Source organism: Drosophila bipectinata, chromosome XR (assembly GCF_030179905.1).
Source record: "Drosophila bipectinata strain 14024-0381.07 chromosome XR, DbipHiC1v2, whole genome shotgun sequence".
Taxonomy (NCBI): domain Eukaryota; kingdom Metazoa; phylum Arthropoda; class Insecta; order Diptera; family Drosophilidae; genus Drosophila; species Drosophila bipectinata.
Genome location: NC_091735.1, coordinates 21,387,702 through 21,405,127, shown reverse-complemented (window position 1 = coordinate 21,405,127; position 17,426 = coordinate 21,387,702). Strand labels below are relative to the sequence as shown.

Below are 17,426 nucleotides of genomic sequence, written 5' to 3'. Positions count from 1 at the left end.
TAATTTCAAAATCCTTTTTAAAATCATACACTGGAAGAAAATATGTTGAACATCTTTCTCTTATACGATATTATTATTATGTTATTCTCATTATGTTTTTTTTTTGTTTTTAATTTTACATTGTATGCCATATTTATAACAAATATGTCTGTATGTATGTAACTTCTTTCATTTAAGTGTCTTTAAATATGGCGTTTCTGTTTTTCAATATGGCGCCCTTCGTCGCCATGCCAAATCATAGCGGTTTCTTCCGCCAACATGGCAGCACTGAGCCGCAGCATCCGTGAATGAGGAAGAAGAAGCAGCAGCAGCAACACGGACAGCAGCCATGGCAGAATCCGGCGTAACAACAGTCGAGTAACAGACTCGATGCAGCAGAGGCCGCGGCGGCAGAGCAGAGCACAACAGACATACACACAGTACCGTTATACGAATGCCTCAGTCGACGTCGAATGGGCCACGTGTACGGACATGCGGCGCGAATCGTTTCCAGAATAACGGTAACTACCAAAAACATCGCGTTTCGGGTTTCCGGAAAATCAAGTGAACAACGAAACGAAAGAGTTCTTGAGGAAAAGTTCAACCATTTTGTTTTGGTTTTTATGTTAAAATAATAAAGACGGTTCGGTTTTTTTTTTTTGCAGTTTCGGTAGAAATTATTTTTGTTATTTTTTTGTGAAAAGTGGCGGAAAAGTGTGTGCGAGAAGTGCCAGTGAAAAGTGCCGATGTGTGTGCGGAAAAGTTTGTGCCGGCTTGGAGGAATGCGCGCCAAAAATTAAGAAATTTCGCCCAAAGCGCGCGGCATCAACACAAACAAATGTCAACAAAAAAAAAGCAAATAACATTACAATCAGCCCAAGGATATATGCCAAAAAAAGTAATATATAATTCCTCATTTTATTTATAAGCCCAAACATGTTACGAATGTAAACAAATTATTGAATCTCTGTGTGTGTGTGCGAGTGCGTGTTCCCTAAAATAACAAATGCATTTTCCAACATTTACCAATTAATTAGCTTACACGACAATCTCAATTAAACTAAACAAATAAATCAAAAATAAAATATAGGAACAAATATATCAAAATCACAGAAACAACAATCTCAGAGCAATACAAACAGCAATAGAGACAAGTTTCGCAGCAAAAGAAAATTTGCATTTAATTTGGCATTAATGAGCCAAAAGGCATATTTAAATTCGGGATAACGCTTCAGATTAAAATCATCCCACCTGGGGAATGGAAAATCCAAAGAGAAAACGCCAAAAGAAACGCAAATGATTCTTAATGTTATTTTTATTATTACATATTAAAATTTACATTTTGGATGCTTTTAAGCTTTCTGGCATTTGGTATGTGGCGTGGGAAAATCTTGTTCTTATTTTGGAACTATGTAGGTACATATGGGGATAATGTTAGTTTGAAAACGTTTTTGAAATTTCAAAAATAGGTCAGAAATTTATCTATTTTTAGTTTATTGTTTTTTTTTTTTAATAAGAACTTTTATTTATTGTATTTTTTTATGGAAAATCAAATATGCTCTCTCCCATATCCCCCATAGAGATACAGTTTTTGGGCCACTTAGCGAATTGGCAGACATATTTTTAGACATAGCCCAAATAATAAAACCAAAAACGAAAGAAAGAAAGAGAGAAGGAGTAGGGGAAAAAATAGAATAGATGTATAAATTGACGACACGATGAAAGAGAAAAAGGCCGAGAAAAAAAAAATGAGAGAAATTCATTAATAAAAGGCAGAAACAAAAACAAGAGCAAAAATTAAACGTCTGCCATCAAGTTTTCCCCCAATTTTCCTCCCCCTTTAGGGCCTCCTCCCCTCCTCTGGTTTTGCCTCAGTTTTCCTTCTCATTTCCCACTTTTCCACTTGGTGTCCGGCACAGCTGTGATCACAAGAAAATGAGAACAAAAACGAGAGGCTGAAAAATTCGGTAAAAACGAAAATGAAAATTATTACATATGCGTAATAGCCATATTGTTGTCGTTGTTGCTGTTGTTGTCAAAGCAAGAAGAGGAAGAAAAAGCGGCAATTTTGACGAAGGTTTTCCTTTTTCAAAAATTGACTTTTATTTCTTTCCTTTTTTCTTTGGTTATTGGTTTTTTTGGAAGAAAATACTTAACCAAGTTTATAAGAACTTGTCTAAATAAAAGCCCAAATAGACTTAAGAGAACTTTAGAGTTATAATCTCATTAGTATTTAGATAGATTTTCTTATTAACCAGCTACTTTGCTGCCATAATTGGCATAAACTTGCATTTTCCCCCCCTAGGATTTTCTTTATGCACCCTTCTCTCTCACGCCCTGGTTAGCCCTCTTTTTCACTCAGTGGCTGGCAAAGTTTGCATTATGTTTCTTCATCTTGTAGTCTGTAGTCTGTAGTCTGGCTGTCTTCCCATTCCCACATATGTGGCCCAAGGCTATATCGTATATTCACATCCACATATATTATGTATATACGCACTTTCAGCGCCCTCGTTGATTTCTTGGTTTTATTTCACATTTTCCATACATTTTTCTTTTTTCCATTTTTTTGCTTGTCTTGTTTTTTGTTTTTTCTAGCATTTTCAAACACCCTGCAGTTGGTATTACGTATAATTTGAAACAAAAGTTTTCTCCCAGCAAAGAAACTGAAGATGTTTCCTTCTTAACAAGGAATTTTTATTCAAGACTTTATTAAAATATCATATCTCAAGACAAGTCCAGTACATGTCATAATATTCATTTACTTCAGGCATTTAAAATGGTATTCAATTTCTTAGCCTGATAGCTTCGTTAAGCTCCATTTAGTTTTATATCTCTGGGATTTAATGCATTTAATTTTTTTTACATTCGAGACCATTTATTTCAATAAAATTAAGCCAGAAGTTTTTGTTGTTAAGCCCAAACTTCCCTTTACGATTTTCCGGCTTTTCTTTCGCCATTTCCCCAGCCACATTCCCAGTTCTTTTGTGGCAGTAGCAACAGGTTCTCTCATTTGCGGGGATTTCTTGTTATTTATTTGTCTGTTTTTTTTTTTTGTATAATTTTCATTATATTGGTTTTATTTTTGTGGGGAAAAGCCTTTTTGCATTGTGCTGCAAAATTTTTCCCAGCAATTTCCCATGGAATTTAAAACTACTTGCAGTTGGATTTAAGCTGGAAAAGATCTTAACAATATAAACGCAATCGCATATAACTAATCAAAGGACAATGGAACAAAATTTTGAGAAGAAAATGTGGGTGGAAAAATCCAAAAAAAAGAAAAACGATTTCAATAAATGTCATAAATTTGCCCGACGACTTTACACAAATACTGCAGAAAAAAAAGGAAAGAGAACCAAGAAAAAAAGCAACGAAAAGTGAAAAAGCAAAAAGGAAATGGCTTTCCCAACCCAGCCCCGCTGCTCCTGATTATCGTTTGTAATCGCTTTCATTACAAACCAAAAGAAAACTGGCCAAAAATAATAAAATAAAGTTGAAAAGGCAAAAGAAGCAGGAGAAGATGGCAAAATGGCATGAAAATGGAAAACCAACATGGTCATTTTCCACAAAGACCATTTAATGGAAAGCCGTTTACTTTTTTGACTTTTTCCAGTTGATATTTTGTGTGTCTTTCTCATATATATTTTTAATGATGATTCTTATTGGTTTTTTCTAAGATCTTGTAACCACTTTTCTGCGGTTTTTGGTTAGATTTTCTTTTTCTTTTTTTTTAATTTTTCCCCGCTGACACCACAACAAAGCCAAAGATGAAAAATCTCATTTATAAATATGTACAATATATTTAAATATAACATCTGCAGTGCACTGTCATGGGAGCATGTCTGAAGTTTGACCTGATTGCGGTCTTTATAGAATTCTTTTGGGAAAAACACACAGAGCAGCGATGACATTATAAATGAAAAGTGCCATTAGTCATGAGAAGTACTATGTGAATTTTAATCCTCATGGCTGATTGCCTGAAGCTTCCAACTATGTATGTTTGTACATAATTGCTGTTAGAGACAATGTCAATTGGACAATTGGAAAATTAAAAATCATTTTTAAAGCCAATTCCCCGCCGGGCCAGGTATCCAACAAAAGCCCTGACATATTTCCGTCCCTTTGGGCATTTCTACATACATAGATATGTATATATATATGCTTTTTTGATTCTATCAAAGTTGAATATTTGACTATTTTTTTGTGCCCCTTTGATTTTTCCACATGTTTCAAATTAAAATTGTCTTTTGAGCGCAAATTTCCATTATTTGATGCTTTGTGTGCGGAAAATTGGAAAATAAAATTGTAGACTGCAGTGTCGACGGAAAAATGTAACATTTGTTGTTTTAATCTTTTATGTTTTATTTGATTTTTAGTCACACTGCTAAAAATACAATAGAGTTTTGATTCGAGACCTATAAAATGGTAGAAAAATGCGATATATTTTTCTCTTAGTGCAACTTTTGTTCTATTTTAAATGCTCGTCTGTTTGGCTTTGGACTAAATTAGCGAAATTACAAAACAGACTACCATGTACACTCTATGAACACAAAATCCATTACTAAAGGTGGACTCTGATTGACATCGCAGTTGGCTGCTTCTCGCTCTCTGCTCAGTTTCTGCTTTGATCAGCGTCTCAGTCAGCGCCGATGTCAGCTGCTCTGTCAGCGTCAACCTTCGCAGCAAACTTAAAGAATTTGGTTCAAGTGCCAAATGAAATATTGACTAGGCAACGAAGATGAGACTTTGGGCATATGGTGGCGGCGCGTGTGTGACCAAAATGCCCCTCAACACCCCTCCTATGGCCTCCCCTTTCCGGCCACACCCCCATCCAATGGAGAGACTATCATGTTGTTGGTCCAAACAACAATAATAAACATGGCAAATATGTATTTGCGCCTTATAGACTTATAGCCTTATAGACGCAGAGGGTATCGCAGAGGAGGCTTCGCATTTTATTGGTATTTTTTTTGACTAGAAATTAATTGAAACATAAAGATAATTAAGAGTTCTCCGACAGATGGTGCTATTTATGAACAAGGATATTATTAATTTTTATAGACTAAAGGGGTTTCTCATTTTTTTTAATTTAAAAATCGATCTTTAAAAGAAATTTTAACCGGTTTTTGAGTAAAATTAATAAAAGATTAGAACCTTTAGAAGCTTTAAATTCTAACCTAGGGTATCCAATAATTTCTTGCATTTATTTTTTTCCTTTTTTCGATGCGTGCTTAGCTTGCGAGAATAAATTTGTAGTTGCTACCGACAACTACATAAACAGCTGTCATCAGACACAGTGGTATAAGTTTAAGAAATTGAGAAAAAATAGGTCCATTGAAGTTACTTTTTGGTCAACAGGTCGTATACGTGATATTTCAATATGACGTTCTGCAGGTTGTACCGGTTTTTTTTGGAAATAATTCATAGTTAGTGAATTAACTATGATTTTATTAAATTATTTTATGGAAATTTTATAATGGCCCACAAGTCGTATACGTGATATTTTAATTTTCCTAGTTTCATAATTTTCTTATGATCATTTTCATAGGAAATAATTCATAGTTAGTAGAAAAATAGATAATATTTATAGTCGCTTAAGATTTTATTCAATAAAAATGGTATGCCTACTAGTCGTATACGTAATATACGTATACGTTTGAAACATTTTAATCCATTTTTGGTATATTTTATATAGATAAATATTAGATAAAATAGTAAAGATTTTTCTGAGTTTTGTATAGTTTAGTATGTTCAGTATATTTTCATAAATTTTGTCAGTATTTCCAATTAACTTTCAAAGGGTGCAACAGGTCGTATACGCCATTTAATGTTATAGTTATCTTTGAAAGACAATACATTCAAGAATTCCTTATTGGTTTATTGAAATCTGTTACATTTTTATAATGATTTAGTCATATATTTGTTGCAAGTTTTAAAAGCTCTGAGTAGCAAACACAACCACTGTCTAAGTGATGCATTTTTTCTTATTTCTTCCCTTTTTTCGCTCTCAGATACTCATCCTCTCTAATTCCTTGTACTCTGCCACGGTCCGCCTCTCTGACTCGCTCTGGCCTCGTGGCATCGTGGCATCGTCTGCTTCTTTCTAATAATAAATTGCCAAAGAATTTGTGTTTGCCTGCAGCACCAAACATGTCTGATGCTTCTTCTTATTCGGCTGCTTCTTCTGCTTCCGATGCTACCTGCTCTTCTTCTTTCACCTGCTGGTATTCTGGTTGTTTTTTTTGTTGTTCTTGTATTTTTCTGGCATATAAAATTATGTATGTATATATTTTTTGTTTTTAGTTTTTTTTTATTTTTTTTTCTCCCCCCATGATTCCTTGCAGAAAGCATCTCTTAAAGCTGAAATAGCAAAATAATTTCTCACTTTCACTTTTCCCCCAAGTACGTAATTTTCTTGGCCTTTGTTTTCATTCTCTTGCGTTTTCTTTTTCTCGTGTTTTTTTTTTTTTGTTTCGCGATAATCAGCTTTAACATAATGCGAATTTCCCAACACGCTGGCAATTCTATTTGCCTATAAACTTGCATAAATGAGACAGTGTTGGGGTGTGTGCGAAGGACTGCGTTCTCAAGGTTACTTACAGTGCTGCCAATACTTTCTCAAGGATGGCTACATTTTGGGACTTGAATTATAAGTTTATTAAAAGAGTTTTCCTAAAAGTTTGTCTAGGGGAGTACGTGGCGTATGAGTGATATTTTCGGGAAGGTCCTAATATAATAATTTCTAGATATTCAATTTTATTATATTCATAAATTTGGAGTAATATATGCATATTTTTTCTAAAAAGAGTCCCATTTTAAAACCTTGCACTTACTTGGGTGCAACATGGCGTATGAGTGATATTGAAAAATGGAAGCCACTATAGCCAAAGTTCGAAATTAAATTCTAAGTGATTTAATATAGTTAAAATTATAATAAGATAACTATTAAATAAGAAGAAGTATATTTTCCCTATGATATGTAAAAAAAACGTTTAATTAATGGAGATCACTAGGCGTATGAGTTATATTCTAAAGATGCTCGATAAAGCACGGCAATTTATTTCAGAAATAAGAATACAACTAAAATAAAATTAACTAAATAAAATTATAATAATCACATAAGAAAATGTTCATATATTTTAACGTATTTCTGATAAAGACTACATGGCGTATGAGTGATATTTTTTTCCTTAAAAAAACAGTTCCTTAAATGCAAAAAAACAAATAGAAAATCACAATATTAAAAATAATAATAGCATAAAGTTAAATACTCTGAATACCTACCTTTTCTAAAATATTGCCGACAAAAACTACATGGCGTATGAGTAATTTTTGTAAAATTTATTTTCAAACAAAACTAATACTTGGAATTATTATTTAATTTCATGAATATATTTTCTTGAAAATCACTCAAAATAATTGACATCTTGACTTCCGTTTAGGTACTTTTGGCGATGACTGTTGCCCGAATTCTGGGAACTTGCAGCCACCGAGAAGTTTCATCATCATCTGGATCGCATGCACTTAATTAAATTCAGTTGCCCGTTCACCGATACAACAATTTTCTATATATACGAGTATAGTATATTTATAAAAAAAAAAATCTATATATATATAAAGAAAAATATTAGTGGAAATTCTCATTTGAAAAATTGTGCAAGTTGTACGTGTTTTGTTGCTGTTGTTGTACTTGTTGGAGGTGAAATGGTAAAAACGAAGCTGAACTGAACGAAAAGTTTTTCCGTTGAACGTTTTTCAATTGGTCCGGAAACTATTTTCCTTGCGCCCAACTTTCACTTACCAAATGGTGGCAAACTTTCGACGCTGACTGTGTGTATGCGGGTGCAAAAGGACCTTATGCCACATCCCATCCCATCACATACATACATATTAGTGAGTCTGCTATGTATGTATGTAGTTTTCCACTGCGAGATATTAATTAATAATTGAAATAACTCTGCTCGTTATAAAGTGAGGCACTTTAGGCCCGAAAAACCAGCACAGAAACTGCAAAAAGCACTGTGGAAAAAAAAAATGAGTCTACCTACCGCCTCTGTCCTGGTGGCGGAACCACCCCCATGGGTGCATTTGTGTGTGCTTCAAGTTTAATTTAAAGTTTAGTTGTAATTTTGTACATTTTTCGTTGCGAGGGCAATTAAAAATTCAACGCGCAATCTACAAAATGAACCCCACAACGTGGCTTAGCCAAAAAAAATGGAAAATTTGTATACCCCATTTTTTTTTGTTTGGTTTTTGGGCTTATACAATTTTTTGAAATAAAAACTATGAACAGATTAAATTTAAAATACATTTAGTTTAAAAATAGTTAACAAAATAATCAGTAGCATGAGGTATCAGGTATCAGATAGTCTCTACAAACTCTGACCTTTTTTTTGTTTTGGAAGCCTGAAGGAGTCATTTGGCAACTTTCCACGACTTTTATTTATTTATTTATATGATCTGCCTTAATTCTTGCCACACAAATAAATGATAAATTTTTTTGCGCTTTATTCATTTTCAGAATAATCTAAAGAGCATGAACGGAATTTAACTGAAAAATAAACAGATTTATGTGGCCATCTAAGGACCGTCGAATTAATAAATGATTTAAGCATCGGTATGGTGTATGATTAACATACGCATTTGTCGCACGCCGGGATTTTTGCGGTAAGTGTTAAATATGTTTATTAATTAATGGGGAAAATTTGTGGATAAATGTACAAATATTCACAAAAAATCCATCCCAAATGAAGCACTTTAAAGCCACAAAAATTTTTTGAATCACATCGGAGTTTTGATGTTTGCTTGTAAATGCCATTTTAAGCGGGCCATAAATTAAATGGCCGCAAACAATTGCCCTTGTTTGCTCTTTACAAGCATAAAAAAACATCCATTCTGTTTTTTATATTTTTTTGGTGTTATTTTCTATTTATAACAGAAATAAATTCGCATCAAACCAAACAACTGCAGAGTAAGCGGAAATAAAATATATTGTTTGAAATGTGACGAAAAAAAAGGCGTTAAATGTTTGCTGTTTTGAGACTCTTGAAATCCCCTTTCGACAGCTATCTTAAATGGCAATTATGTAAACATTATGCATTTATTTGCATAAAATATGGGACTAATTGGTACATGTGTTTTTGAGGGACTTACGGTATAAGTGATTTTATTGATGGATTTTTAGTTTAAATTTAAGATTCCCCCATTGCCTAGTAATCCCCATTTGTATCACTTGCCACTTGCAATCTCACCTATGGCAATGTTAACTTGCTCGATTTGGTTGACTGGACACAAGTGTATCTCTGTGTATGCTTCTATTCTGTGAGATCTGTGTGTGTGTGTGGGTGTGTGTCACCCTGGCCGAGTGTGAATGCGAATGCGTTTTATTCGCCCAACTGTGCAAAAACAATTCACGCGCCACTTTACGCCGCAGAAACAAGAAGCAACAAAAAAAAAATATGCAAAGAGATATTAAATATATACATACATATAGGCTAGGGTAGGGCTGTGGAGATACATACATACGTAACCAAAAACCCATTTTTGCATTTAAAGTTTTATGCATTTTATTGCTCTGGCTCGTTTTTCGGGGTAATGGCAACAAAAAAAAAAAAGTATCCTCAGCCGAGGTCCTTCCATGTTGTTTCAATTTCTCTTCTAGCCATTTTGTTTTTTTTTTTTTGGTATTTGTTGCATGGCGTAAAGGGGCTTTCTTTTCTTTTCGTTTTCGTTTACGGTTTTCCCTTCGGCTTTTTTTTGGTTTATTTTCTGTTTTTCTGGCGGTCGTCGAATGCCCCAGTGAAATATGATAAAAGTCAGTCGCGACGCAACGCGGCTTTGCTTTTTGATTTGTGTTTGTGACCCAAAAAACAACAAAAAAAAAAAAAAGAAAAGAATGCAAAAAAATAGAGGACTATATAGAAGAACAAAAAAAATACACAGCAGCAGGAGCAACAAAATACAATGCAAAATGCAGCAAACAAGCGAAGCAAAAACCACAGTTGCAACAACAGCCACTGAAATGGGAGACTATACATCTCTCGACTGTATCAATACCCGGTACTTTTATCCCTAATTTCATAGCCTGCTTTAAGGTCTTGGAAAAATTCTTCCATCCCTTAAGACTGTATATAAATACTGTTCGATTATCTTTAATTTATAAACAAAATACTATATACCCATTAACGACCAGGTACCAAATAGCAAGGCTATATAGTACCTACGATGTATCTGAGTATCTGACGAATCGCTGGGACGCTGTGCAAAAGACAAAGATGCGAAAATAATAAACCACCGCCGGATATGGGATATGGGGATAAGCAAAAGCTAAAGCCCGATGCACAAGCCCCGTTTTCCCATAAGTAGCCGGGGTCACAGTCGACAGGCTGGTGGGGATCCAGGGGCGACGGTTTTAAGGGGGTTGGGCGTCAAGGGGGGCGGTGGCCCTAATGTGTGCGACAATGAATTGATTTAGGCGGACCCCGTTTGCTGAATTGATGGCTCTGCGGTCTGATTAAGAGCGAGGGAATCCCCCAGGTCATTCGATGAAAAAGTGAACGAAGGGTGAGCCAAATGGCTAAAGCAGATGGTGAAAAAGCAAATCTAATCATTGCCCTTCCGTTTTTTTTTGGTGATTCGGACACACAAATAGTGATAATTATAGAGTGTTTTAGGTTAGTGACGAAAGAAATGTGTTTATTTTTAAGAACGATAAGGGAGGCAGGTCAATATGACTACAGAAGATGGCTAAAAAAGCAAATCTAATCATTGGCTCTTTTTTTTTACGATGACAAGCTTAGAAGGTCATAATAATAATAATTTTATAGTATCTTAGTTCAGTGACGAAATAAATGTATTCATTTTGAAAAAGACTAGCAATTAAAATATATAATAAGAGTATCTAAATACAGTATAGGACAACTTTCTAGCTAAGATATGAAAAAAAAATATCTAAAATAAAACATAAAACACATGAATAACCATCACGGACTAGTATTAGGGCCCAGGCTGATTTAGTGACTATGGGAGATTTTCGCGAGAGCCTTGGAGGCAGTGGTGCCATTGGAATATCAAGGATGCTTATCGACAAATAAATTCTTTGTCCTGTCAAGTGCCCGGCACAAGCACCCACCCACCCATACTCACTACCATTCTCCAAAAAGTTCCAATGGTATATGGCGGGATATAATAAATAGCCTGACATAGTAATGCCACAGACACTAACTCACAACTGTCGCACTGTGTTGGTGGTGTTATTGTTGTAGCTCCTGCGAGTCCTCGACCGAAAAGTTGACGCCTATAAAACGGATATGGATGTGCACCAAACTGTGCGTCGGCACAACCATCCTAACCTCCATAGTCCTCCATCCTCTCACTCCTCACTCCATCCTCCAACGGCAAAAGTGTTGACAAATTTATGAGGTTGTTTTGCTTTTCGCAATTTTTGTTCGGCTGATTGAAAGTTTTCTTTATTTTGGCCAACGGGGCAAATTGATGACAATTCGAGGGCCAACGATCCAGACAGCAGCCTAATCGGTCGTGTTCTATATATTTAGATATATATTATTAATGGCATTGATTGATGGATTGATTGGGTGAAGTAACTGGAAGTACAAGTACACTGTTGTAGCTACAGCCACACTGGACTTGCCTTGCACTCGAGTCTGGGCACACTGTCTTGTAGTATACTCATTGAATCATTTATTGATTGCTCATTAGTTAGTCATTTACAATTTGGAAGTAATGGGAAACAAAATGGTCTAATAGCCTTCAAATCACACTTATCAGGCTTACACACGAAAAAAAAAATAGATTTGGCGCAATAGGCACTAACGCTTTGACACTGATTCAAGGACACGCCCTAGTTGCGGCGGGCGGCACAGTTCTGGACCTCAAGGCGGGACCGGCACGTTTTCAGGGCGCGATCGAACCACTGGCCGCTGGGGCAGCTCTGGCGCTTGGTCCTCTGGCGGCTGCAAACGTAGAAGCGGCGGCAGTGGCGCGGATCGGCCAGCAGGGTTCCCTCCTCCAGGCCGCGGCAGTCGTGGCGAGAGATCAGGAGGTCGGCCAAGGACTCTGCGACGATGGGTTCCGGAAGAGCGTCACCGCTCTCTGGTGGCGCCGCAGTGGTGCTGGTGGTGATGCAGGGTGTGGTGGTCGTGGTGATGCAGGGTGTGGTGGTCGTGGTGCAGGGAGTAGGTGGTGGTGGGGCGCACGTTGTGGTGGTGGTGCAGGGAGGTGGTGGTGGTGGGGTCCTGGTGCACGGTGGTGGTGGTGGTGGGGTCCTGGTGCACGGTGGTGGTGGTGGTGGAGTCCTGGTGCACGGTGGTGGTGGTGGAGTCCTGGTGCAAGGTGGGGGTGGTGGTGGAGTCCTGGTGCAAGGTGGAGGTGGTGGTGGGGCGCACGTTGTGGTGGTGCAGGGTGGTGGGGTGCATGTGGTGGTGGTGCAGGGAGGTGGTCGTGGTGGGGCGCACGTTGTGGTGGTGCAGGGTGGTGGGGTGCATGTGGTGGTGGTGCAGGGAGGTGGTCGTGGTGGGGCGCACGTTGTGGTGGTGCAGGGTGGTGGGGTGCACGTTGTGGTGGTGCAAGGTGGTGGTGGGGCGCACGTTGTGGTGGTGCAAGGTGGTGGTGGGGCGCACGTTGTGGTGGTGCAAGGTGGTGGTGGGGCGCACGTTGTGGTGGTGCAAGGTGGTGGTGGGGTGCATGTGGTGGTGGTGATGCAAGGGGTGGTGACTTCTGCGTGTGGCTTCGCCTGCTCTTTCTCCTGCTCCTTTGCCTTCTCCTCCTCCCTGGCTTTCTCCTGCTCCCTTACCTGCTCCTTTACCAGCTCCTTCAACAGCTCCTTTAGCAGATCCTTCTCCTTCTCTGGAGCGTTCTCCTTCTCCGGAGCGTTCTCCTTCTCCAGAGCGTTCTCCTTCTCCTCCAAAAGTGGTGCGCTTAAAGAAGCTTCCTCCTCGATTAGGGCTTCCTCCGCCAACGATTGCTTCCTGACCTTGTGTCCGCTGGCAATCGCTGCCAAGCCAAATCCAATCAGCAGCAAGTGGTCTAAAGAAAAGAAGAGCTCCTCTCAATGAAGACGTTCAAAGGATATAGCCAAGTCTACATACAAACTCTCATGTTGCGCTATTAGTGCTCTGCTACTGCAGTTTCTACTTTTCCGCTGGATGATGAATGCTGGTTCGTTCGGAGGCTTCTTTTATACGGCCGGGCTCCCACGGCTGTGACTCGATAAGCGATAAGAGACCTCTCCACGGCAAACACTTGAGATCGTTTCAAGTGCTACATGTACCCATGATCCCACTTGGCTAATTGCTATACACCCAAAAGCTTCTAGTTCCGGTACTATACTCATATTCCGCTTTCTATTGATTTCTGGATTAAGCCCTACTCGGCCAGAAAAACAGTGCTTCTTTATGCCCTGCAATCGGATCTGAACATTCAGTGATAGTATTGACATTTGGCTTTGGGTCATTTGGCATGCCACCGTGCTCGGACCGTTCGGACAGTCTGTAAAATAGTTGAAATTGCCTGTTAACTGATTTCGCCACGCTCAGCCACGCCCACTTTTTCACTTTGGGCCTGGGCGAGGGCCAGGGCAAACAAGAGATTTCGGTTTATGGTCTCGATCCGGAATCCGGAAGTGTTAGGCCAACTGGCCGGCCAACTGGACAAGTGTTGGCCATTTGGCAGCCGATAAAAATGGCAGTGAGCCTAAGGGGGCGTGCTTTTACAGTGCGTGTGTGTGTTGGTACACACATGTATGCGTAATAATTTCACAAACCCCTTCCTCCCTCTAAAAAATCCCCTTTCCAATCAACCTTTTCTACCTCTCCGCCCTCCGAAAAAATATGCCAAATATCCCTACAGAATGCCAGCCAGGCCCGCATATTTCTGGACATTTAAAAAGGGGGCGTAACAGGAGCTGGAGTAGGAGCCGTGGGCGTGGCAACAGTCGCGACAGTTCACGTTGGACAGTTTGGCAAAACTTTTGTAATTAAATATGTTTGTTGCAGTCAAGATTTATGAGCCGATTTCCCAACCAATTATCCCCAACTTGAAGGAGTTTAATGAACCAAAAGGATATAAAAATAAAAATATTTCCCTAAAGAAAAAAAAAAATGTTAATAATTGTATAATATTAGTGTTTCATAATATTTCTGTTTTCAACAAAAGTTGTTAATGTTTTAACATAAAAACTGACATTGCCAAGAGACATTACTGGCCGAGATAAGATTGCATGTTGAGTTCTTCAACTTGAAAACAAAGGTTATTACACAAATTGAAAAAAACAATATCGACATGATGGTAGAGATGGTAGAGGGTATTCCCTGTGATGACACCAACCTGACCACATTGTCCCCCATCCTGTATATGTACATATATAAATAATTAAAAAGTGTACAATATTTCCCCAAACAGCATAAACAAACAGAATCAATTGTTGTCACCCTGAATTATTTATTATACATGTTATATATATATATATATATATCTGGGTTTAGAGTTTGGGTTTCGCTTTCCGCGAGTTGAGATTTAATTTATATTCAAAGTGGGTCAAATAATGCCATCGTATACGGTTCAATTGTATTCGCCTTAATTCACTTTGTTTTATGTTTCATTCACTTAGCAGTCGCCTCATACTCCCCAACACCAACCAAACACGACTTGGATATTTGCCGAGCAAAATTACTCATACGCCGCGTGTGATGTGAATATTAAAACGGAGCCAAGTTTATCATAAATCCCCATTCTATATAGCATCAACTGGAGTATGGGAGTATGGGAGTACTGGAGTGGTGCAAAAGTGTTTATGGCATACTTGCGTATATATATTTGAATAGTTTGCGAAACAATCTCAGATTATGAATGAACTTTGGCCAGTTGGCTTAGACTGGTTGTCTGGGAGATTGGTGGCAAAAAATAGAAAATGCCCCTCTTGGTCTCCCGTTTCCCTGGGGGATTATGAATGAATCACTTTGCGGCTGGAAACTTGTCTAAAGATTTGAATGATACCAAGGAAAAAGTTTCCCAGACACCCACCCATTGGCTAGGCCTTAAAGATGCGCGGTTCTCTCGGAGGACTTTAAAAATATTTTACAGCTTATTGAATTATGCGGGGAAATTGAATAAAATATTCCAAGGCTTTTTGGGTCATAAAACGTTAGCATGCATGGCTAAACCAATTATTTGGCCAGGTCCTGAAAGTGGCAGGAGCTCACCTGAAGGAGACTCTTTTCACTTATCTCTGGCCAGGCTAGGACCATCTCAATGAATTAGTCCAGCAACATAAATTAAGCACTTAACTGTTGTAAAGTTCTTCCTTAAGCGTCGGTCTCGAGCCGAAGGACAAGGCATCCTGGCATAAAAGATGACCTCTCCCAACAAAAGACAAACAAAGACACGGCTCAATGGAGATCCTCTGGTCGCCCCTAGTCCTCATGTTTTTGGCCAAAAAACACATGAAGAATGGCAAATTAAATTAAGGACACACACACGCTCCTGTTTGTGTTGGCAAAGGATTGGATTTAAGGACTGTTTGTGCAAGGACATTGTATCAACAATTTTCAGTCTTATATTGTGAGAGTGTCTCTCCGAGTGGGTGTGTGTAGGGGTGGGTGATGTGTGTTTGCTACGAGGCATTGTAAAACTCATTAGTGAAGTGACCGGAAATCTTATAAAATCTACAAAAAAAAAAAAACTGACAAAAAATGCAAGAAACAAAGTATCACCAAAAACCGAAAATAAAAGACAGTCTCTAAAAGGCTTGGCAACTGATACACTTAAAGAAAAACTACCTCTCAAGCTTAAATATCAAAGAAGACTTAGTATTAGATAATTAAAGAAGTTCCTAAACCTTATTTTGGTATTCCAGTGCCTATTATTTTCTCTCACTGTAGGCAAGGACTCTTCAGGTGCCAGTGTAGAGTGCGGGGTAGTGGCCTGTGACAGGTTGGAGCAGTCATGCATGTACTTCAATTTTTCAGCAGAAATGAGTGCACATTTGACAAAACACACACACACGCTCACACCTTTCGCAAGCCCAGGAGCCAGCCGAATCCCTGCAGGACATATGTCCCGGCTACCGCTTACTGGCCCCCCAACCCTACCATATCCCACCTCCTTTCTTTACATGCCTTTTTTTTTTTTATCAGTTGCCGCTTCGAGCGGGAACAACTTCAGGCACACGAATATATGAAAACTTTGCACAAATATGTATATATATGTATATGCCTGTCTGTGTCTGGATGTCTGTCTGGATGGGGCGTGTGTGTGCTTTTGCGGGTACTAGTGTGTCTATGGTAGCCTAATTCCAGCTCATATTTTATAACAGCAGCAGAATCACTGCATCGGACTACACAGTTTTCTGCCAAGACAGCAAAATAAACCAACAGAAAGCCACAACACACACACTCTCCCATAAAAAAAAAAATGTTGAATAAAAAACGAAGAGTGTAGAAGCAGCAAAAAAAATCTGTAAACAAGACAGACCTGGACAGGGAACGTCCTACGTGAGAATCCTGGTAGCAGGAGGCTACTACACAAAATGTACTTTGTACCCCAAAGAGGCTCTGTAGTTGAGGTGATCCCACAAAATGAATAACGAACACGAGGTGTTTTTCCACTCAAAACTAGATACTCCTGGGCAGGGTGGTGGGCATCTAACAAATGGGAATTTACTTAAAATTTAAGAGATACGAGGGGCTGTCATAAATTATCTTATAGATCTTGTATCTCAAAGAGAGCCAGACACATTTTTAATTGCAAATTTTAGGCTTTGGTAAATTGTGATTTGCTTGAAATTTAAAAGATTATTTATAATATGTCTTTAGTTTTTATGATCTATCTTTAATCATAAATTATTATTTATATTTTAATTTAAGAATTAAGAATTAGGAATAAAATTTAAAAGCTTTTTTATCTCTAGTCTCTAGTCTATAATTTCTTTGCTATTTTTTATTATATAAAACTTTAGTCCCAAATTCAATAATTTATATAGAATTTGAATTAAATTATTAATTATATTGGCGCCCAACTGTGGCTCGGCCCAAAAAGTTTTGTTCGAAAATTGTTGCTAAAAACAATAAAAGAATATATTATTATAAATATTTGTATGTATAGTGAACCTACCTCAAGCACACTTTTGTTTGAAAAAAAAAAAAGTTTGAAGAACTTTTCTTTCCACTCCCACTTCCACCTGCAACATTTGGCCCCTGGCACCTCGCCTTCCTCCACATCCCTGACAGCCTTGCAAATTGTTGAATAATTGCAGTTGTTCCTTTTGCCACAGTTGTTGTTGGTAGTAGTATTATGGTAGTAGTTGTTGCTGCTACTGCTGTCGTGTGGCAGCTTTTTCCATTTTTCCACGTCGCCATCGCGTTTTCGCATGCAAATTTGCCAGCATTTTGTTTTGTTTATTTTGTATTTGATTTTGCATTTATTTGTTGCAATTT

At 38.1% G+C, this 17,426-nt stretch overlaps 2 protein-coding genes across 3 annotated transcripts in view; one reads left to right on the top strand and one right to left on the bottom strand.

Annotated features, from left to right (window-relative positions):
* The first annotated feature begins 345 nt into the window (after window positions 1–345).
* The window catches only part of Neto (Neuropilin and tolloid-like), a 69,872-nt gene continuing 52,791 nt past the window's right edge, over window positions 346–17,426 (top strand). Inside the window, exons 1-2 of the mRNA XM_070276619.1 lie at window positions 346–877; window positions 8,498–8,643. The gene's annotated coding sequence lies outside the window, so the exon portion shown is untranslated. The remainder of the gene's footprint in view (window positions 878–8,497; window positions 8,644–17,426) is intronic.
* LOC108127138 (salivary glue protein Sgs-3) lies at window positions 11,654–13,136 on the bottom strand. Of its 2 annotated transcripts, XM_070276564.1 has the most exons (3): window positions 13,083–13,136; window positions 12,565–13,020; window positions 11,654–12,534 (listed from the first exon to the last, which is right to left on the bottom strand). In XM_070276564.1, the coding sequence occupies exons 1-3, from the start codon at window positions 13,090–13,092 to the stop codon at window positions 11,837–11,839; spliced, it is 1,164 nt and encodes a 387-aa protein (XP_070132665.1). In that variant the 5' UTR covers window positions 13,093–13,136; the 3' UTR covers window positions 11,654–11,836. The 2 variants fall into 2 exon arrangements, with proteins under 2 accessions (XP_070132665.1, XP_043068943.1); XM_043213008.2 differs by having other exon boundaries at window positions 11,654–13,020.